General features: G+C 36.8%; 1 protein-coding gene across 2 annotated transcripts in view; it reads left to right on the forward strand.

Moving 5' to 3' along the window:
* The window catches only part of LOC105034816 (uncharacterized), a 66,830-nt gene that overhangs the window by 36,385 nt on the left and 5,630 nt on the right, over positions 1–24,815 (forward strand). The window contains exon 3 of one of the 2 annotated variants that reach the window (XM_073259592.1): positions 19,288–19,368. The exons of the other annotated variant lie outside the window; for it this stretch is intronic. Within the exon in view, the coding sequence (XP_073115693.1) occupies positions 19,288–19,353 (66 nt within the window). The 3' untranslated portion in view covers positions 19,354–19,368. Of the gene's footprint in view, positions 1–19,287; positions 19,369–24,815 lie in introns of those variants that run through there. 2 annotated transcript variants of the gene reach the window in all.

The following is a 24,815-nucleotide window of genomic DNA, read 5'->3' on the forward strand; positions in this document are numbered from 1 at the left end:
GAAGAAACAATTTTTTTCTCATATTTTTCTCTTTTCCCAAACCCTAAAGACTAAACCCTAGGTTTTTGATCTTGCACTTACCCAAGAGAAGAAAACTCTTCTCTTCCTTTTTCGGGCCATAAACTCACACCCCAAGACCTTCACTATGAAGAGCTATTTCTCTTCTCTATTACATGCACAAAGCAAAAAATAAAGATATTTTATTTTGGCATGTAAGAAGTGGGGTGAAGAGTCCAAAGGATCTTGGACTCTTATCAAGATATGTCGTCCTTCTCATCAATTCATGTCCAAAAGGAAACATAAGATGCCCCCACATATTTTTCATGGTAAAACTGATTTCTTTCTAATTTTTCATGCTCCATTTCTCTTTATTTGTCACACAAAATCAAGAAGATAAAGGGTGTGACGTGTGGACTTATGGATAATGTCAAATATTATCTATATATGGTTACCAAGTTCAAATCATATTTGAACCTTCCATAAAAATCAGATATTATTCATACTTGGATGTGAGAAAGGAGGGCGAGAGGGCTTCTTAGTGTGGAGAAAATTTCATGTAAAAACTCTTTTGGCGTGAGGAAGAATGGCGTCAAAATTGGAGGTGCATGGGAGAAGAGTCCTATTCTAATAAGGACTCTTAATTTCCTTATTTGAATCTAAACCAAAATCACATTTGGTTTAACCTAAATAAAATATATAAAATTCAATCTAATTAAGTTCGTAAATTTTTAATCAAATCTTAATCAAATTAAAAATTGATTGAATCAAAGTCATGATCAAATCAGGGACAATTCTCCTTTAGCGATTAGATCATCTCGTAACCTAATCGGATCAAACATAATTGAATCTAATTTAATTATATTTTATTTAATCCTCTTTGCTTAATCTAATTGAGCTAATCAACAATCTAATTGCTAATTAATCTTTTATTAATTCATTAATACTTGATGAATTAATTTATTATAATTTTTGCATAAGGTTAATCATCAATTGAATTAACGATTAAGCCCTTGAACAATTCTCAATCGTTGATCAGCTACATGATCAGTCATAAATTTTTTTTGAGTATGACTCCATAGGTTCGAACCTAAGTTGGTAGCATAAGAATAACTTCTTGAACCAATCGATGTAACCATCTTGCAATAGTGACCCAACATCCGGATAGGTCGAATGAAGACGAAGCAATATTTAAGAATCTATTGACGTATGGTTACCGTATAATTCATTTCTTTGATCCTAATGCTCGAAGATGACCTAAGATTTAACTGTCAAGCCTAGATAAGTCATCCATATTGAATTTCAATCTTTTTCAAATCCATCTCATGGATTACTTGAGCTTAGATTTTGCTAAATTGAAATATATTGATACATTAACTCCTACTAATTCAGAGGGGTCAATCCCACCTCGACTCACGCACCAATATGACAAGTACTTGATTGCATCCAGAAATCTTTCGTCACTGAATTAGAAACTCAGTTAGTCTAGCACTAAAATATAGTGAGTTGCTTGTAAGTCACCATGATGATCTCAAGTCGAAGAGATATTTATGCCCATACCCTTCGTGAGCTATCCTTGACAGCAAAGTGCTCTGCAGTTGGTCACGTTCAGTGATGATGTTCTTCTACATCTCACCTGCATGCCGTACCAGTATCTCCACACTATTTGGTTGCGAGGACAATCAACGCATATGGCACACAACGACCTACACTTGATATCGCTATCATCCTAGTAATAGTGTATCATTTGGTCGCGAGCCAATTTAAGAATTACGTGATAAATCCTCCTTTATCGATCAAAATAATCCTAAGGACTTCATCACAACATAGGAGTTCGTTAGAAGATATAACTTTGTGATGAAAAAGATCAAATAACTTTTATTATTTATCAATTCATATACAATTATAATTAGCACAGTCGTCAAACGATTAGCTTTAGGACATATTTTTCAACACTTTCCAACTATTCCATACACCATTAAGAGATAATTAGAAGATACTGTAGAGATAATGAGGAGATAATTTAGCCAACTAATTGACTTAATCCAATCTTCTTGGGCTCACAATTAGGTGCCCAATTAAATTCAAATGGATTTAGATTAGATTCAAGACTATGGACTTGATTCAATCAAAGTTTTGAGAAGAATTGGATTTAACCATGTGCTAGCATGGTTCCCTTAAACTCAATCGGATTTTAATAAATCTTAACCCAATTAGAACTTCATAAGCTCAATTGGCAAATTTAAGATTAAATCTCTTAATATGTGATCTCATAGGTTTTATTCTATCTGGTAGTGAGATATATTGTGATCTCCATCATAATATTATTGAAACTTTTTCGATGGATTGAAATATTTTTAATTTTATCCTTCGAGGGTCATTGATCGTCAAGATGATACCCGATGAGTCCCATAATCAACCAGTGACACCTAATAATATATAGTGACTGAAGAAAAAATCGCCTTTTTCCTTTGTGGGATCTTTCAGATTTCATCAAATCTGGGGTGGAATAATTTAAAAATTTTTATCCTATGCTATTTCAGATCTAATATATGTTAGATCTAATTTTATTATCTGATATTTAAAATCTAAAATTAAATCTAAAAGTATGAGAAGTATAGACATACCTCAAAGATAATCTGATTATCTTGTAGATGATCTCTACACAGCCCGAGGTTCTGATGTAGCCACGCAAGCTTCTGGCCTCTACCGGTATCCACTCGGGTAGGACCTGGAACATCTTCTCCTCGTGAATCTACGCTCCAAAAATCAGATCTCTATCTGATTTGGAAGTGCTTCAGAACTCCTTCTGAAGTTGGAGCAGCAGCCTGTCGAAGATGTCCTGCAGCCTTCTGTTCCAGGCGTCACCACGCCTTTTCCTTGCACCAGATGAAGGTCCAACTCCTTGGACGTGAAGAGAAGAGATAGGAGATCAGGGAGGACATAGAGAAGAAGGGAGGGGGCGGTAGCTTTGATGGTTTTCACACAAACTTAAAACCCTAGGCGCAGGCAGGGTTTATATAGATCCTGCTGCGCTGCACAGTGCCCCATCATTCGACCAATCAGAAAATTTTAATTAATTCTGAAAAAATTCTGATTGGTGGAGTGATGTCATCTGATCACATCAGATAAGAAACCCTACCCTCTCTCCTATGTTGGCACTAACTTTGGATAAGCACAAGCAAGGGTTGGCGCCAAAGAGTCCATGTTAATCAGGACTCTTCATCCTTATCTATTTGGGGCGCCCACTTTAATCCAATTGAGCTCACACCATAATCTGATTATGGTGCCCAATTCAATGTGGTTTTAGCATGTGGACACTCCACAAAAATCCTCCAATGAACTCTCTTCAATTTAAGACCCATATGTCAACATTTGACAGGAGTCCTAAAATGAAATTGGCAGGTGATAGGAATTAGCAGGTGTTTGTCTTAAATTCATCTCATGAATTAAGACAAGCCTTTTCTGAGCTAGATAAGCTACATTTAGACTGAGAGAAATCTTTTCAAGGTTCTCTGGATGAGTCAAATCACATTTGGCTCAGTAGAGACAGAAAAGATTACACGAGGAAAAAGTTAGGCTTAATCGTGTGCTAGCACGATTTCCTTGAACCTAATTGGATCTTATCCAAATCAATTGGGTTAGCCCAATTGATGACATTCAGATCCTAACCCTTGTTTGTGTGATCCAATTAGGTTCAATTTCGTATGGTAATGAGACATGTCGTGATCTCATCATCGACATCATCGAAACTCCTTCCGATGGATCAGAACTCTTCTGATTCAGACAATTAGAATGATCGATCATCAAGATTATTCTAATTGCTCCCAAAATTCACCAGTGATATCTAGCAGTATGTGGTGGCAATCTATCAGAACTGAAGACTAACCTCTCGATGCAGCTACCTGTATGATTGAGTTCCTCTATTATGAGTCCCGACTGAATTAGGGTTAAGGTGAACTCATCAAACCCAATATCAGTCATATGAATCAATCGATCGATCCGAATCCGATATGAAATCTCAATGGAAAACTCTTTTTCATTATTTTACTCTGCCATGGCCATGGGCTTAAGGACTCGATCTTTCGATCATCATAGGACTACTCCTCTCATCTACCGAGGTTGATAGATCCCATCTTGGTGCGACCTAGTTCCTACAATGAATATGCTACAGCCAACATACACCTCAGGATTCCGAATGGCTAGGAGACCGAGTTACGGTATAGTCAAACTATAACATACTCAAGATGAACTGTCGATGCACCTCAGGTCAAAGAACTAGACACACAACTGCAGCATCGAGCTAGTCATCGACGAGAAGGTAGACTTCCTTATGACTGCTCGATATGGTCATGCTCAATACTCTCGTTCTCAATGAATACTTGTACTCTCACTTCGGTGTCTCCACACCGTAGTCTCAAGATACATCCATCCTAAGAAAGCGATCGTACACCAACCTTCCGGATCGATCACCATCCTCATGATGATCCTATGGTCAGGAGCTGTTTATGAGTTAGTTATGTAAATTCATACCTTAAATTTTCAACTCTTAAAAATATGAATTGACATTCCTACTAACTCAAAGGATGTATCACAGACACAATGTACACAATGTGATAGAAGAATAACCCATTTATTGATTTATAGTCAAAATTACAAATTTATCCTTAGATTTGTATAGGAATGTGTCAGCTAATCTGGCATCTAGGGCACACATCTAACAAACTCCCACTTGACTTAATGTCAATTGGCTACATATCTAAGTCCCATCTTCTCAAGGTGGGCTTCGATCTTTTGCTGGCCCAATGGCTTTGTCAGTGGGTCTGCCACATTGTCTGTGGAGTCGACTCTCTTAACCTCGACATAACCCTTTTTGAGGTAATCACGGAACAGATGGAATCTCCACTCGATGTGCTTGGACTTCTGGTGAGACCTTGGCTCCTTAGCTAGGGTTATGGCGCCATTATTGTTGCAGTAAAGAGGGATGGCATCCGATGACATCACTCCAAGTTCCACGGCAAACTTCTTGTACCAGAATTTCTCTTTCACAGCTTTCGATGCAGCAATATACTCTGCCTCCATGATGGAATCAGCAATCACCGTCTGCTTGAAATTTTTTCAGCTAACTGCACCACCATTGCAAATGAACAGACTTCCAGATGTCGACTTTCGATCATCTATATCAGACATAAAATCTGAGTCTGTATATCCCTGAATCTGGAGTTCTCCATTCCCAAAGACTAGAAACATATCCTTAGTCCTTCTCAAGTACTGAAGGATACATTTCACAGAAGTCCAGTGCTCTTCACTTGGATTCGACTGATATCTACTTGTGACACTCACAGCATGGGCTATATTAGGTCATGTACATAGCATGGCATACATGAGGTTCCCTATTGCCGAAGCATAAGGGATTTTGCTCATGCGTTCAATCTCCTCAGGTGTGCTAGGGCACATCTTCTTGGAGAGATGAATGCCATGTCTAAAAGGTACTAAACCTCTTTTAGAGTTTTTCATGCTAAACCTTTTTAGCACCTCCTCTATGTACATCTTCTGTGAAAGTCCGAGCATCCTATTTGGTCTATCTCTATAGACCATAATACCCAGTATAAAGAATGCCTCTCCTAGATCTTTCATAGAAAACTCCTTAGACAACCATATTTTGACTAACGTCAACATGGGAATGTCATTCCCAATTAGGAAGATGTCATCTACGTACAATACGAAGAAGACAACTGTGCTCCCACTGACCTTTTTGAACACACATGGTTCCTCCTCGTTTTTGATGAAATCAAACGTTTTGATCACATGATTGAAATGAGTATTCCAGCTCCGAGATGCTTGCTCAAGTCCATAAATGGACCTTTATAGCTTGCAGATCCTGTGATCATCATCACTGGATGTGAAACCAAGCGGCTGTTCCATATAGATATCTTTCTCAAGATATCCATTTAAGAATGCCGTTTTCACATCCATCTGTCATATTTCATAATCGAAATAGGCTGCAACAGCAAGCAATGTGCGGATAGATTTTAGCATGACTACGGATGAGAAGGTATCTTGATAGTCAATGCCTTCGCGCTGACTATAATCTTTCGCTACGAATCTAGCCTTGAATGTCTCCACATTCCTATCTGCACCTATCTTTCTCTTGAAGATCCATTTACACCCAATAGGTACAATACCTTCAGATGGATCTACCAAGATCCAGACTTGGTTTGAGTACATCGAGTTAATTTCTGATCTCATTGCCTCTAACTATTTCTCAGAGTCGATATCTGATATCGCCTCGTCATAGGTCTTGGGATCATCACTATGAACTCCATTTTCCATGAGGAACATTTCTTCTACATCCTCTTGTATGGTACCTAAGTACCTTTCAGGAGGATGAAAAATCATAGTCGATCTACGAGGTGGAAGAGGTTATGTTAGGACTGGTTCTGATTGATTTGGTTCCTCAGGTTCTTTAGCTCGTTGCTCTTGGGAGACATTCTCCTTGAGCTTAATTATTCTTCCGATGCCACCATCTTGAATAAACTGTTTTTCAAGAAAAATAGCATTTCGACTCACAATCACATTGTGGTCTTCCGAAATATAAAAATAGTATCCTAATGACTCTTTAGGATATCATATGAATCGAGCTCTAAAAGACCTGAACTCTAACTTGTCCGTCTGCTGTCTCTTGACATGAGCCGGACAACCCCAAATTCTGAGATGATTCAGACTTGGCTTCTTTCTATGCCATATCTCATACGGTGTGGTAGGAACGATTTTAGAGAGAACCCTATTCAATACATAAATTGCTGTCATGAGACAACGTCCCCAAAGAAATTCAGGGAGGTCCATGAAGCTCATCATGGAATGAACCATATCTAATAGGGTCCGATTTCTCCATTTTAAAATCCCGTTGAGTTGAGGCATTCCAGGTGGAGTCCATTGAGAGACTATGCCATTGTCCTTAAGATAGTCTAGGAATTTCTGACTAAGGTATTTGCTTCCTCAATCTGATCGAAGAACCTTAATGGGCTTTTCTATTTGTTTTTCTACTTCATGTCTGAATTCTTTGAACATTTCAAAGGCTTTAGACTTGTGTTTCATTAGAAACACATATCCGTACCTAGACATATCATCGGTAAAGGTAATGAAGTAGACGTAGTTGCCTCTAGCCGGCACATCAAATGGACCGCACACATCCGTATGTACTAGGGCAAGTAGGTCTGTGGTCCTTTTTCTATGTCCCACAAAAGGAAGGTTGGTCATTTTGCCTTGAAGGCATGATTCACAAACTAGATATGACTCGAAAGTCAACGGACTCAATAGCCCGGATTTCTCCAATTTGTTAACCCTGTCTTCCACTATATGACCTAGCCTTAGGTGCCACAGATACCTATCATTTAGACTATCTCTAGGCTTTTTAATTCCTATGGCATTCATATTTTACTCGATATTAAATACAGATACATCAATATGTAGCTGATAGAGACCGTTAATAAGAAAACCATCTGCAACTTTATTATTTTCATAAAATATGTTACAATGGTCCTTATGAAAGCTAATCACATAGCTTTCTTGTGCTAAACATGAAACAGAAATCAAATTCCTACTTGCTGCAGGCACATAATAACAGTCTCTAAGAAATAAATCTAATCCTAACGATAATCGTAGATGATAGCTTTCCACGGCCACAGCAGCAACTCTTGCTCCGTTCCCGATGTGTAGGATCATCTCCCCATCCCTCAGCCTCCTGCTCTCCTTAAGACCCTGCATAGAAGTGCACAAATGAGCACTAAAATCAGAGTCAAGCACCCAACTGGATGTAGAAGAAACCGTAAGGTTAGATTCTATAACGAGCATACCTCCAGAAGGACCATCCTTCTTGTTCTTCAGGGTGGCTAGGTACTGAGGACAGTTCCACTTCCAATGGCTGTCTGATTGGCAGTGGAAACATTTTCCCTTATCAGCAGTCTTCTTTTTCGATTCTGTCTTCTTTTTCTTGCCATCCATCTTCTGCTTCTTCGCAGACTTCTTTTTCTTTCCAAAAGACTTTTTCTTAGAAGAAGTCCGCTCCACAATGAGAACTGAGCCTTTTAAACCCTTCATAGAAAGCTTAGTCATAACCAGCATGTTCATTAACTCGGCCAAGGTACATTACATCTTATACATATGGAAGTTCATGATGAACTGACCATATGCATCGGATAAGGACTGAAGGATCACATCGATCTGAAAATTTTTGTCTAAGATGATACCGAGCTTCTCAAGCTCCTCAAGGTCCTAGATTATTGTCAAACAATGATCTTGGATTGACTGCCCATCACGCATCTTGGCCTTAAAAAGTCTTTGACAGACTTGATACTTGGCTGTGCGACTTTATGCACCAAATAACTCTTGTAGGTGAGTCAACATTTGGTGGGTAGTCAAAATATTCTCATGCTGGCATTGCAAGTCATCAGACATTGCACCCAACATATAGTACCTTGCTTTGTTATCATCATCCGTCCACTTTTTCAGAAACGCTCTTTGTTCAGCAGTCAGACATGCTGGCTGGCGGGTGGGTCCTGGTCCAAGACATGAGTCAATTTTTTGAAACCCAGAACAATTCTGTAGTTTCTTAACCAGTCTTTGAAATTGGGTCCAGTCAATCTGTGGGTGTCTAGTATTTTGGTCAGGGGTTTGGAGGTAGACATGTTTCCTGTAGAGAGTTGAAAGTTTTTAGTTAGATTTTGTAATTAGACTTAATCAATTTATTTAGGGGTTTCATTTTTAAATAAATTAGGCTCCTACTATTTTCTCAGATCCCTACACTCCCTTGGTAGAGATGTGAAAATCTCCGTGATCAGTGATTTCTAGTGGGTGGTGCGGTCTCACCAATTGGCTCATCACCTCACCTAACAGTTATTGGTGATGGGTCAACCGATGAGTGGATAACTCTTGTCCAATGATTCTCTAATCATGGTGCACCCAAAATTTGGTCTCTAATTCATGAAGCTCATCGTGTTCGGAATATTGCTTTAATCCTTAGTTAAGTCAGACCCACCATTTGCACGAACTAGATTTCTGATTGGGTCCCTCACCGTATCCGAAATATTGAGCCCAACCCATCCTCTAATTTGTAGCATCCAATGCCTAATGAATATGGTTGCATCTTTCTAATGCAACTGAGCCACTGTAACCAGCCGAGAACAATCAACCCCGAAAAGGGTCCGCACATCCACAATGGTGGAAGACCTAGACTTAATATTTTCTTAGGAAGATTTGATTTAGGTCTCATTAAACTTGATTTGACATAGTCATAACAATTATGACTAACCTAGTGGCATGAGTCAGCTCGAATTATTAGCCACCTCAAATCAGAACTGGGTCGACACATATGGTCAGGTAAGTGAGACCGGTGGAAGGGATATGCCATTAACTCGATAAGAACGCATTCGAGTCGAGTAGCTCCCAATTAAAAATCAGTCGATCGAATCTGCCCAACTTACCTTAGACACCAAATTATCGAACTAGAACTAATTGGATTAGCCTACAATCCAGACTCTAACCACTGAGCCAAATTAGGTCTTAACTTGATCGAGTCACATCTAAATGTGATTCGATCTTGATCCAGACTTAATCCTATTAGGCTGGTCAATTATTAGCTTTTATGATTCCACCTAGCCAACTCTTGATTCGGTTTGATCAACCGCTAGACCTAATTGAGCTACCCAAGTTCGAACTCAATTTATGAAAATGTCTTAGATCTGAAAATTTCAATTTTAGACCAAATTGATTTCATAAACTTAATTTATTAATTAAGTTTGGGTTCATAAACAAAGCATGTAAAATAAATCTTAGGATTTCAGAATCTAGAGTTTTACAAAAAAGTAAATTTTGATTTCTGATTAAGGATGAACGCGTAGCATCCCTACACGTCATAAGAACACTCCATTGAATGGAAAGAGAGGATCTTTATTGCTCCTTAGATTGATTTTGATGATTACAAAGCAGTTGAAGGGGTACCAATGTTTTCTCACTTGAAAAAACCTTATTGCTCCTCAGGGGCAAAATTATAATTTTACCAAAATCCTGATTTGATAGTATCAAATGATAGAACAAAAGATTTGTGATCCAATGGTGAAAATTTTATTGATTTTGAACTTGTATATTGAAAGATATGCATGATTGAAAATCATGAGTCGACTCATGAGTCGACTCATGGCTCATGAGATGACTGACACGCTGAAATTCCTGACCGACACTGTCTTGGCACTCCCTGTGAGTCGACTCAATGAGTCGACCCCCAAGGCATGAGTCGACTCATGAGTCGACCTCTGCGGGTCTTTTTGTCAGTTTTACAGAACCATGGATCCCGTTCTCTTCTGTGACATTTTTTCACAGAGGTCGACCCATGAGTCGACCCCCAGACATGAGTCGACTCATGAGTCGACCCCTGTGACGAGATTTTTTCGCAACGGCTAATTTTTAACCCGTTTTAAATGCTCTTAATGCTCTTTTAATACAGTCTAACGGCTCTTTTTCAGCCTAGAAAGTTTACCACTATTTTTTAAAGCTATAAAAGGGACAAAAACGTGAAAATCAAAAACAAGAAAAAGGAGAACAAAAGAAGAACAAAAAGAAGAAAAAGAGAGGATTCAAAGAGAGAGATTTTGAAAAAGAGATTTCAAGCCAACGTTTCAGCCCTAAGCAAGTGCTCATTCAAATCTTTCAAGAAGCCTTCAATCCAAGCTCACCAACTCCTCAAGAGCACTTTCAAGTCTTCATCCACCTTGAGGAAATCCAAAAAGGATCTTCTTCTTTTAAGTAAAGTGTATTTAAAGTTATATTCGCTCATTGAAGGAGCTTTTCTTTGTGCTTAATTGTGCTATAAATTGTTATACTCAGTTTGAGTGATTGGTTTTGTTTTGGAGGGGTTCCAAAACAAGGGAAGGTTGATCCGAACCTTGACTCGGAGTGTATAGGGTTGGCTTGTACCCGAGAAACAAGTGGTCTACCTTGGGATAGCTAGAGTCGGAGTTTCCGACGTTTGTATTCGGGTTGAATACAAGATTAGTGGATTGGAATTCCCAAGTAGGAGCTTGGGGAGTGGATGTAGGTGCAAGGTTGGCACCGAACCACTATAAATCCTTTTGTTTGATGTGTGTCTAATTGCTCTTCTTTATCTCTTCATTACTCTCTTGCATTCTTGCTCTTGCTATTAGCCTTGAATTAATTCTACTCTCCCTATTTATTTAGCTTTGTCAAACACTTCTCACAAGTCATAAGTGAAGCTTAAAATTTTTAAAAATCCAATTCACCCCTCCTCTTGGGTTGCATAGCTGGGCAACAATCTTAAAATCCTACTTCGTTCTTATGACCGGACGGCCATGAGGAACACCTTAATCAGAAATATAAATTTAATTACAAAACTAGTTAGATCTAAATTTACATATCTCATATACAATTTAAGATCTAACTAATACATGCTTTGCATACATCTTATGTATTAAAAATCGATCTAATTAACATGCTTTCAGATTTAATACATTACATGTAATATCTAAAAAATAGAATTTAAATTGAACTATTCAAAATAAAAACTATTCTAGACAAGTTACTAGAACAATTTTACAACTAGTCTAGGCATGCAACAGATCAATTTTATGAAATAATTAAAATTTTATTTTTTATTTTTTGATCTGATTATAATATTTATAATATCAGATAAATAAAAAATAAATTAGATCTAATTCATATTTTAATCACATTAAAACATAAACTTACAAGACTATTCATGGATTCAACTAATCCTAGTCTAGTCATGCATCTCATGCATGTTAGATCTTATTAGATTTAATTTTAAATATTTTGATTTCAGATCCTATCATATCTGATGTGACATGTAAAATTTTTTAATATCAGATAAATTAAAATTAAAATCAGATCTAAATTAGATCTAAAACTGAGCCATCAACCTGGCTCTGATATCAGTTGAAGGAAAAATCGTCTTTTTCCTTTGTAGGATCTTCCAGATTTCATCAAATCTGAGGTAGAATAATTTAAAAATTTTTATCCTACGTTATTTCAGATCTAATGTATGTTAGATCTAATTTTATTATCTGATATTTAAAATCTAAAATTAAATCTAAAAGTATGAGAAGTATAGACATACCTTAAAGGTAATCTGATTACCCCGTAGATGATCTCTACACAGCCCGAGGTTCTGATGTAGCCATGCAAGCATCTGGCCTCAACCGGTATCCACCTGGGTAAGACCTGGAATGTCTTCTCCTCGCGAATCTATGCTCAAAAATCAGATCTCTATCTGATTTGGAAGTACTTCAGAACTCCTTCTGAAGTTGGAGCAGCAGCCTGTCGAAGATGTCCTGCAGCCTTCTGTTCCAGGCATCACCATGCTTTTTCCTTGCACCAGATGAAGGTCCAACTCCTTGGACGTGAAGAGGGGAGATAGGAGAGCAGAGAGGATGTGGAGAAGAAGGGAGGGGGCGGCAGCTTTGATGGTTTTTCACATAAACTTAAAACCCTAGGCGCAGGCAGGGTTTATATAGACCCTGCTGCACTGCGCAGTGCCACATCATTCGACCAATCAAAAAATTTCAATTAATTCTGAAAAAATTTTAATTGGTAGAGTGATATCATCTGATCACATCAGATAAGAATCTCCACTCTCTCTCCTATGTTGGCACCAACTTTGGATAAGCACAAGCAAGGGTTGGCGCCAAAGAGTCCATGTTAATCAGGACTCTTCATCCTTATCCATTTGGGGTGCCCACTTTAATCCAATTGGGCTCACACCATAATCTGATTATAGCACCCAATTCAATGTGGTTTTGGCATATGGACACTCTACAAAAATTTTCCAATGAGCTCTCTTCAGTTTAAGACCCATATGTCAATATTTGACAGATGTCCTAAAATGAAATTGACAGGTGACAGGAATTAGCAGGTGCTTGTCTTAAATTCATCTCATGAATTAAGATAAGCCTTTTCTGAGAGAAATCTTCTCAAGGTTATCTGGATGAGTCAAGTCACATTTGGCTCAGTAGAGACAGAAAAGATTACACGAGGAGAAAGTTAGGCTCAATAGTGTGCTAGCATGATTTTCTTGAACCTAATTGGATCTTATCCAAATCAATTGGGTTAGCCCAATTGATGACATCTAGACCCCAACCCTTATTTGTGTGACCCAATTAGGTTCAATTTTGTATGATAATGAGACATGTCGTGATCTCATCATCGACATCATCGAAATTCCTTTCGATGGACCAGAACTCTTCTGATTCAGACAATCAGAATGATCGATCATCAAGATCATTCTAATTGCTCCCAAAATCCACCAGTGACATCTAGCAGTATGTGGTGGCAACCCATTAGAACTAAAGATGAACCTCTCGATGCAGCTACCTATGTGATTGAGTTCCTCTATCATGAGTCCCGACTGAATTAGGGTTAAGGTGAACTTATCAAATCCAACATCAGTCATATGAATCAATCGATCGATCCGAGTCTGATGTGAAACCCCAATGAAAAACTCTTTTCCATTATTTCACTCTGCCATAGCCATGAGCTTAAGGACTCGATCTTTCGATCATCATAGGACTACTCCTCTCATCTACTAAGGTTGATAGATCCCATCTTGGTGTGACCTAGTTCCTACAATGAATATGCTACAGCCAACATACACCTCAGGGTTTCGAATGGTTAGGAGATCGAGTTATGGTGTAGTCAAACTATAACACACTCAAGGTGAACTGTCGATGCACCTCAGATCAAAGAACTAGACACACAACTGCAGCATCGAGCTAGTCATCGACGAGAAGGTAGACTTTCTTATGACTGCTCGATATAGTCACGCTCAGTACTCTCATTCTCAATGAATATCTGTACTCTCACTCCGATGTCTCCACACCATAGACTCAAGACACATTTATCTTAAGGAAGCGATCGTACACCAACCTTCCGGATCGATCACCATCCTCGTGATGATCCTATGGTCAGGAGCTATTTATGAGTTAGTTATGTAAATTCATGCCTTAAATTTTTAACTATTGAAAATATGAATTGACATTTCTACTAACTCAAAGGATGTATCGCAGACACAATGTACACAATGTGATAGAAGAATAACCCATTTATTGATTTATAGTCAAAATTACAAATTTATCTTTAGATTTGTACAGAAATGTATCAGCCAATATGGCATCTAGGGCACACATCTAACAGTGACAATCCAGTAGAATGAAAGTTTGAACTTCTTGGTGTAGTTATCGTATGATTCGATGAGTTCTGATTTGATAGAGGTTATAAAGAACTCATCAGATCCTATTGTTAGTCATATGCTAGATTGACTCGATTCGAATTTATTTGTGAATCCTGTAAAAACTCTTTTTCAGTATTCACACTTGCTTTGGTCAGAGACTTTCTGAACTCAGTCTCGCAAATTGCATAGGATTTCTCCTTTTCTACCAAGATCGATAGATTCCATCTAGGTGCATCCTATTCTAAACTGCAATCCTGAACCTACTGAAACCAACATACACAGTAAGGATCTGAATGACTAGGGATCAAGAGAATATGCAGTCAAACTTAGTAGCCTTGCTATGAATAGTCAATGACACCATAGGTCAAAGGATCACTCACACCACTGCAGCATCTGAGAAGACCACTGACGAGTGAGTAGACATCCATATGGTTTCTCATGTTGATCACGCTCAGTACAAGTTGTTCTCTAACAACTACCCACATCCTCACTCCAGTATCCCTACACTGCTGACCCGAGGCTTATTTACCTCTAAAAGAGGTGAACCGTGCACCGATCTCGAATGAATTGATCACTATCTTTCGTGATGATCCTTTGATCGAGAGCATTTAAAAATTAATCATCAATTAATGTATGTCTCAAATTTTTAACACTTTAAGAATATACAAAAATTATCTTTGTTAATTTCTAAGATAAATCATAGACACATAAATATGATTGGAATGAAAAAATTCTTTATTGATAAAAAAATATTACAAGTATAAGTTTAAGCTCTGAAATTACATAGTGTGTCAGCCAACAATTGACTTTTAGGGCATAAATCTAACAAACTCCCACTTAATCTAAAACCAATTGGCCAGATACCTAAGACCCATCTTCTCAAGGTGAGCTTTGATTTTCTGCTGGCTGAGAGGCTTGATCAGCGAATTCACCATGTTTAGCATGGAGTCGACTCTCTGCACCTCGATAAACTTTTTCTTGAGATATTCGTGTATGATGTGAAACCGCTACTCATTCATGACTTAGTCATATACAGGATATTCTGAATATGATGGAATGTGTATGAAAATTATAAGTAGGTCAATGTGGAATCGATCACTCCTGGTAAAAGGAGATCGCATCCTACTTACTCTAATTGACTGATGAATCAGGGAGTCTTTGATCAAAGCAAAATAAAAATTAAAAAAAGTTTCTAATATTTCATTAATTGAATTATCATTAAAGATTAAGAGAAATATGAATATGATATTGACTTTGACATCATTCCATAACCAGAATCATATTCAGAATGCAGGTTGATCGCAGGATCGTGTTGTACGGTAACTTTCTACTGAAGGATATTTTTGATATTTCTATCAAAATTTTATATCTTTCAAGTAGACATGATACATTACTAGATGTCAATTTTATCTTGTAGATTTAATTAAATTAAAGAGTTTAATTCGATCATCAATTAGGAAGGGTTTTAATTGCTGAAATCAGATTAGCTCGATTGGACCTAAATCGATTGGATTAAATTCTAATCAAATCAGATTAACTTGCATTTGGACCCACTGCTGGTTAGATGTGGAATCCAATATGTCACACATAAAGAGAATTGATCAGTAGTCTAATTAGATTAGATCATATTCGCAAGATAGACATGCTAGCACATGTTGCAAATCTTAGGTCCTTATTTCAAATTAGGTTCAAATTTGGTTCCAGATTGGGCTAATTAAATCTAATTAAACTCAAACCAATTTTGGTTTCAAATTAAGTTAACCCTTAGCTAATTGAGTCAAGTTTGTTGGTGCATAAAATCAGGCTTCCATGTTTACAAAATAATTTTTTATTGTGTGGAAAATTTTGTTGGTAGTACAAAATTTAGATTGGTGTCCCATGAGATGGGACGCCCATGGGACGCCCCTTTCCTAGCCTATCTTTTAATGTTTCATGTTGAAATTCATATGGGGCATGGCTTTTTTTTTTTTAAGTTGGCTTCAGAGTTTTGATTGAATGGATGGAATTTGATCAAGTTAGACTTGATCTTATCCAAACCCTAGTCACCCCTATCAAGATTGGCGCCTCTTGGACCAAGAGTCCAAGTGGTTAAGGTCTCTTAAAATTTATTCATGCCAATTCATCTCCAATTCTTTTCCATGCCTACTTTTAATTACCACCTCCCTTGTGGACCATTGGATGGCTTTGTGTACTGATCAAAGGTGGAGAAGTGAGGCGCCCACTAAAAAAGTTGTGCGACCTTTCGGAGAAACACCGCAGAATTTTTTCTGAAGAGTCCTTCTGTTTGAAGCGACTCTTGAAATTAATTCTGATGCTTCCACGTAAGAGATCAGACTTGGACCAACATGTGAAGGGTGGAACGATGTGAAAATAGGCATGAGAAATTGATTGAAAGGGTGCAAGATGATTGGATAAGCATCCGATCTTCAAATATAAAAGGGGACGCGCACTGGAGTTCAGATTCATTCAAAAAATCCTAATCTCTTCTTTCTTACACAAGTTTCCTCTCTTGTCCAATTATTTTCTTCCTTTTCTTGTCAGGACAAGTCCTAAAATAGTAAAGACAAATCCGTTTTTAGAATAAGGGCCTAGGAAGAGATATAAGGAAGATAAGGAGACAAGAAAGGTAGAGATTGGAAGGCTAGGAGGAGAGGAAGAAGATCCTGAGGTTATGCTGCCCAAAGAAATTTTTAGAGTGAGACTTTTAGAGAAAGAATCATCCTAAGGAGTTGGTGTCTTGGTCAAAGCCTGTGTGGATCACCGTTGGAGGGTGAACACTTAGGCGCCTAGTGGAGATTCTGTCAAAATTTTTGGAATAAGCATTGTAGGTATTCTTCTATACCTTGAATTTTGTTATGAAAATATTTTATATGATTGTTAACCATTAAGGAGGTGCTGGTTTAAGGGTTTAATATTTAAAATTTTTTAGTTTAAATTTTTAAAATTCATTATGCTTTTGCTGTGCATGTTCTCTCTAAAATCTTATAGTGGTATCCGAGCTCGCCTTATTTGGTTCAATCATATATAGACAATATTTATATTATGCATATTATGATTTATGTTATAAAATTAATTATACTATGAATTATGCTTTCATATGATAATATGAATTGTTGCATATCTGATCCATCACTTCATCATTCTGAAATCAGGTTGTCCTAGCATAATCGAGTTATGTTGTGAGGTTATCCTAGGATGATGAATGTTCATATGTCACACTGACACATAGAAAATATTTAATGCTGATATATATATTAGTGTGCATTGGCATTATGAAATTGGAATGTGCATGAGATCAATGAAGCCTTCATAAAATTATATTAAGTGGTTGTGATAACAACTATGGTGTAACATCCGGCCCATTGGGCCTTAAACCCAGCCCAAAAAAAAAAAAAAAATGAAGAAGACTCCCGTAGGGAGTCTTCTTCTCCCGACCGGCTCCTAATCGGAGTCGGAAACCTCATCGGAGAGGAGTCAAACTCCTCTCCTCCGGTTCTATTTAAAGGGGAGACCCTTCTCCCTTCTTCCTACCAAAGAATTCTGGAGTGAAACGGCGAAGATCGTCGGAAATCGCTCGCAGAAACTGTCACCATGCCCGTCGCAATTCCTCACCGGAGAGGTCGCCGGAGCTCGAGGTAAGCATGTGGTTCTCTTTCTCTTTTCTCTCTCTTCCTTTCCATGCCGGTGTGCACGCTCACCGGTGATCGGAGTCGCCAGATTTTGTCATGGGAGAGGTTTCGATTTTTTTTGATTTTCGGGCGTCGGTGGTCGTCGCCGGCCACTGGTTTGGGACCCTTGGGATGGCAGTGCGCTCTCCTTCGGCTGCCAGCCATTCCCGTGCCGGTCGATCATCGATCGACCAACTGTATGAGGGGACCATTCGGTCTCCTGTTTCATTTTTTTTTTCACCCAGGGGAGGCCACGGGAAGAAGTAGAAGAAGGAAGAAAAAAAGAAAAAGAAAAGGAAAAAGAAAAAAGAAAAGAAAAAAAAGGAAAAAGGAAAAAAGAAAAAGAAAAGAAAAAGGAAAAGAAAAAAAAAATAAATAATAAAATAAAAATGAGAGAGAGTTTCTCTCTTCTCTCTCTTCTTTCAGTATGAACCCTTATTTTTTCTCTCTAAAATTGGACTTTCTCTCTCTACTTTCTTTCTCTAAAATTTTCTCTCTCTAGATTATTTCTCTCTCTAAAGTTATCCTTCTAAGATTAGCATAGTGAAAGGCTTCATTTTGATGATTTTGATCGAATTTAGGGAAGAGTCTGATTCTAAGTGAGATTTTGATTTGGGATTTATTTAGATTTAATTTTGAATTAAAATTAATATAAAAATATAATTTTGGATAATAGGTACTGAAGAATCTCCTAGAAGTTAGTCGATCTATTCATGCAGCACTCTATGAAAGGTAAGTAATGAATTATCTTCTCAAGATATTTTAAATTTATTCTGAAAATAAATAATTATTCTCTAAAATTATGTATGATTTATGAAATTATATTTTGAAAGAAAAGTACTTTTGAAATATTATGGTACATCGATTATGCACATATTCAGTGAAAAATTATGATATATTACGATACAAAAGTATTTTGATACAGATCGGATTTATGCTCTCAACCTAACTATGTTTCAGTGGGCCCTGCCAATGAGGATTATATGTTGGTACTCAGTGGACCTTGCTAGTGGGGGTTGTGCACTGGTATTTAGTGGACTCTGCCAGTGGGGGTTATACGCTGGTGTTTGTGGACCCTGCCAGTGGGGGTTGTGCGCTGGTATTCGTGGATCTCGCCAATAGGGGTTAAACATTGGTCATAGTCGAGGCTGTTGAGTTACGAGTGTTTTAAATCGAATCGAATTTATGATTATATTATATGTGAATATTTGAAAAGATTGGATTTGTATAAAATCAGCATGAAATATATTTTTATGTTTATTTGCAGCATTATTCTTAAAAATTATATAATATCTGAAATATCTAGTTGAGATATTTGTTACTTCCTGGGCTGTCTAGCTCATTACCTTTCTTTCTATTTTTCAGATTCAGATAATTAATTACGAGCATGGGAAGAAATATTGGGACAGAGCTTTTAGAGGCGAGATTTAGCATTGTCAACTTCATTGAACTTAGATCTATTATTTTATTTTTAGTAAAATTTTATTGGATGTAAGATATTTGATTTAATTACTTGAATTAAAGTTGAATAATAATTATTTAAATTTATTCCGCTATGATGTATTGATATCGTGATGAGATACCTTGCATGCTTATGGAGAGAGTTCTTCATAAGTATGCGGTGGTTGCCGCGACCTCCTGCTCACGATCTCGGACCGGGGGCGTGACATATGGATTAACTAATTCTTGATCAATTGGTATCTAGAAAAGTGCTAAGGATGATTATTTAATTGGTTCCATTGACTGATCTGATCAATTTATTGATATCTAAGAAAAGCAACGGAGGGACCCCCACCTACTTACCTGGCCAATCTGGTTAAGCGATCTTGAAATTGAAAAATTCTAATGTTGAAAACACTACTAGAGGCCTTCCTTCATACTAAGTTAATGTGACATCATGAACTATGGCAAGCTTGTTGTGTTACCACAAGGCTTGTCATAAGGATTGATATAATATAATCCTGATGCATAAAAGATGCTTACGATAATTTTGGATGTACTACTTTGTTGTGTTACCATAAGGATAGTAATATTCGAATTTGACTGTATTGAAATAAAGAGTCTTACTTAACTAAAATATTATAGCTTATTGTATTACCACAAGGCTAATAATATTTTAGAGATCAAGATAAAATTGAGAATTACATGAGATGTAATTGAAAAAAGTTACCTACCTATGAACTCATAAGGGTTTGTTGTGTTACCACAAGATCATTATGAAGAATTAGAATCTCAATCCCACTAAAATAAATATACAATATATCTCGTTCATCATAGTAAAGGGTTATGATGTTTGATAAAATAGTGGGAGGCACAATCAAATCTAAAGATCTTATTTAATTGTATAAGTTATCATGAGTTGTTTGCTTATTTATGTTCTTTATTTATTGTAGATTAAATTCTACAAATGGTATCTTCATTATCATTGGGAGGAATTTTAGATTTTAACAAGTTGATTGATCCCAATTACGCAGACTGGTTGAGAAATTTAAAGATTGTACTCACTCAGGAGAAGCTCTCTTATATTTTTGATATCCCTGAACCACAAGAGATTGGGGATGAAGCCACTGAGGAGGAGGTATATACATATAGGATATGGAAGAATGACAGTTTAACTGTCAAATGCATCATACTGGCCTCTATGAGCAATGAATTATAGAGGCAACATGAGAGTATGGATACTTAATCCATACTCCTCAATCTTAAAGAGTTGTATGGAGAACAGAGTAGGACTGCTAAGTATGAGATATCTAAGTAGTTATTCTATGCAAGAATGACTGAGGGGTCATCCGTACAAGACCATATCCTGTAGGTCATTGATTTGATCACTAGATTGGGTTAATTGAATTTTGTGATGTATGGAGAATTAAGTCAAGATTTGATCCTGCAATCTCTCCCTGAATCATTCGCTCAGTTTGTCATGAATTATCATATGAACAAACTGAATACCTCTTTGCCTGAGCTGTTAAACGTGCTTAAAATAGCTGAGAGCCACATGAAAAAGGAAAAGGCTTCACTTCTTCTTGTGGATAAAATCTCTAAGAGGAAGTCAGGCTATAAGGGTTCAAAGAAAGCATTGAACCCTAAGGGTGGCAAGATGAAGAAGAAGGGGAAGAAAGTCTCCAGACAAGGTACTTGCTTTCACTGTGGTAAGGCAGGATATTGGAAAAGAAATTGCAAGTTTTATCTTGCAATTGTAAAGGCTGGTGCAAGCGACGCACCAAAAGGTATGTATGAGATATATACAATTTTGTTATTAAGTTCTTCCAATTCAGACTCTTGGATATTGGATACTGTCTACGGTTCTCATATATGCAAGTCTTTGCAAGGGCTGCAGAACATTAGAGTATTGAAGAAGGATGACTTCGAGCTCTATGATGCTAGAGGAGAGTCCATCCAAGCAGAAGCTGTAGGGACATATATGTTAAAGTTACTTTCTGAAAAGATCTTAGAACTAGAAAACTATTATTATATGCCTAAGATCATTAGAAATATTATTTCTGTATCGTTGCTTTTGTAACGAGATTTTGAAATAAATGGAAAGAGTAATAGTTGCTCAATTTCTTTTTCTAATAAAATTTTTTGTTATGGTGCTGTTAATAATAGTCTTCTGATTTTATCTAATGAGAATATTTTTCATATTGATGAAAGCAAAAAGTGAAAGAGAGAAGAAATAAATAATATTTTACTTTGATATTGTCGACTTGATCATATAAGTGAGACGAGAATTAACAAGTTATACAAAAAAAAGTTCTTTGATCCTTATGATTATGTATTATTAGAAACTTATGAATCCTGTCATATGGGTGAAATGATCAAAACTTCATTTAGTGGACATGGAGAAAGGACAAGTGAGTTATGAGGATTTGTACATACTGATGTATGTAGTCCTATGATAACTTAAGCCAAAAGAGGATACTTTTATTTTATTATGTTCACTGATGATTTATCTAGGTTTGGATATGTGTATCTTATAAAATACAAATCTAAAACCTTTGATAAATTTAAAGAGTATCAAAGTATGGTCGAAAAATAAATTGAAAAAATATTAAAATCCTTCGATCCGATCGAGAAGGAGAATACTTATCCAATGAATTTCTAAATCATCTTAAAAAAAAAAATTCTCTCAGAGTGGATCCCTCCTTATACACCACAGCTAAATGGTGTAGCAGAAAAGAGGAATTGCACTTTATTAGATATAGTGCGGTCCATGATGTGCCTTACAGACTTGCCTATTTCTTTTTGGGGATATGCCCTAGAGACTACTGTCTATATTTTGAACAGAGTACCTTTGAAATCTGTGTCAAGCACTTCATATGAGATATGGAGAGGAAAGAAGCCTAATCTTAAGTATCTTAAGATATGGGGTTGTCCAGCTAATGTTAAAAAAAATTTTGGACATAAGCTGAGTACTAGGACAGATAAATGCTTATTTGTAGGTTATCCTAAAGAGAGTATAGGATACCTCTTTTATCATCCTACTGAACAAAAGATGTTTGTCAGTAAACATGCCATTTTTATAGAAAAAGAGTTTATTCTAGAAAGAGGCAGTGAGAAGAAAGTTAAACTTGGAGAAGTTCAAGACTTACAAATAGAAGCACAAGATAATTCTCAACCAAAAGTACCCATTAATGAGGTACAATCACAAAATACACCTCCTCTCCGAAGATCAGATAGAGTGCAAAATGCACCTCTAAGGTATGGGTTCATTGTTGAGAATAATGAAGCCCACATCATTGAGAATGATGAATCTTTGATCTATACAGAAGCTGTCATGAGTAGGGACTTAGATAAATGGCTAGAGGCTATGAAATTCGAAATGGACTCTATGTACTCCAACCAAGTGTGGATTTTAATTGATGCACTAGAGGGTGTAATCCCTATTGGATGTAAATGGGTCTATAAGAAAAAGATTGGAGCAGATGGCCACATTGAAACCTATAAAGTCAGATTGATGGCTAAAAATTTTAGGCAAAAATAAGGTACTGATTATGATAAAACATTCTCACCTGTTGCCATGCTCAAATCTATACGAATTATGCGTGCAATAGCAGCATACTATGATTATGAAATTTGACAAATGGATGTGAAGACCATCTTTCTTAATGGTAATCTTGAGGAAGAGGTTTACATGTCTCAACCAGAAGGATTTGTCTCAAAAGGAAGAACAAATCAGGTATGCAAGCTTAAGAAATCTATTTATGGATTAAAGCAGACTTCGAAGAGTTGGAACATCCACTTTGATGTTACAGTCAAAGAGTTTGGCTTTATCAAAAATATGGATGAACCTTGTGTATACAAGAAGGTTAGTGAAAGTGCCATTGTCTTCTTTATTTTATATGTAGATGACATACTTCTCATTGAGAATGATATCCCAATGTTATAATCGATCAAGATATGGCTATCAAGTAAGTTTTCTATAAAAAATTTGGACGAAGCATCCTACATACTAGATATAAAGATCTATAAGGATTGATCTAAGAGGATGTTAGGCTTGTCCCAATTTAGGTACATAGATCTAGTACTAAAAAGGTTCAGTATAGATGGGAGTAAAAGAGGTTACTTATTCATGAGTCAAGGCATACATCTCTCTAAAAGGATGTCTCCTAAAATATCGGAAGAGAGAAATAGAATGAGTTCTATTCCCTATGCTTTGGTAGCAGGATCAATCATGTCTGCTATGATATGTACTAGGCCTGATGTTGCCTATACCTTAGGCAGGTTGATCCATGTGAGGATCATTAGAAAGCAGTAAAAAATATTCTAAAGTACTTGAGAAGGACTAAAGATATTTTTCTGGTATATGGAAGATTTGATCTAAAATTAGAAGGCTATTCTGACTCTAGTTTTCAATCAGATCCTGATAATAGCAAGTCTACTTTAGGGTATATCTTTACACTAAATGGTGGAGCAGTAAGTTGAAAAAATTTTAAGAAGCAGACTGTAGCTGACTCAACCACTGAGGCAGAGTACATAGCTGCAAGTGAAACCGCCAAGGAAGCTATTTGGATGAAGAAGTTCACCATTGAGTTGGATGTCATTCCTGAGATTGAGAATCCAGTAGCACTTTACTGTGATAATACTGGAGTAGTTGCTCAAGCAAAGTGATGTATTGCATTTTTATAGTAATTATTATTATTAGTTTTTAATAATTTTGATGAAATTGGTATAATAATTAACTAAATAAATGTAAGAACCTGATATGTTTTATGTCAATTGCAGGTAATTGAGCCAGGTCACACCTAATTGGGCTTAACCATATTTTAAAGGTCAAATTAAGTGAAATTGGTTGAGTCCGATTCAGCAGGGTTTGTCATCCGGAGTTATCAGGTCTTACATCAAAATCAGAGTCCACCTCAAAGTAGAATAACCAAATCAAGATATCAATGGACCCCACACCTTATCCTTTTTGGCATCATCAGCCAGAAAAGAAACTAGAGATGCAGGAAATAAATCAAGCAGTTAATCTCTCCCATCTAGTCAACCAATCTAAATTCTGGATATTTTAGTGTGAGGACCCCTAAAAGGCAAGCTACAGGACTCCAAATTGAGCAAGATTAGATCCTACAGAATTTTGAGAGAAGCAAAAAAGGAACATAATTTACAGAATTAAATTTGGATTCCAGATGAGGTGGCTACAGTAGGTTGAAGTTGGTAACAATGTTGGACACAATAAGAAACACCCGATACATCCAGATTCTTCTTAGTGTTTCTTGGCACAAAGATCTGATATGGCAACCAATTTTGGGTGGCAAAGAGCTATCTTGGAAAGAATTAAATGGAAGAAAATCAGAGTCCAAACTAATTCTGCATGAGAAAGAATTGAAACTAATTCTTGGAAAACTTGATTTGGGCAGCTGAAACCTTACCTTCTTTTGCAGATTTTGTGGACC

The sequence above is a fragment of the Elaeis guineensis genome, chromosome 6, assembly GCF_000442705.2.
Source record: "Elaeis guineensis isolate ETL-2024a chromosome 6, EG11, whole genome shotgun sequence".
NCBI lineage: Eukaryota > Viridiplantae > Streptophyta > Magnoliopsida > Arecales > Arecaceae > Elaeis > Elaeis guineensis.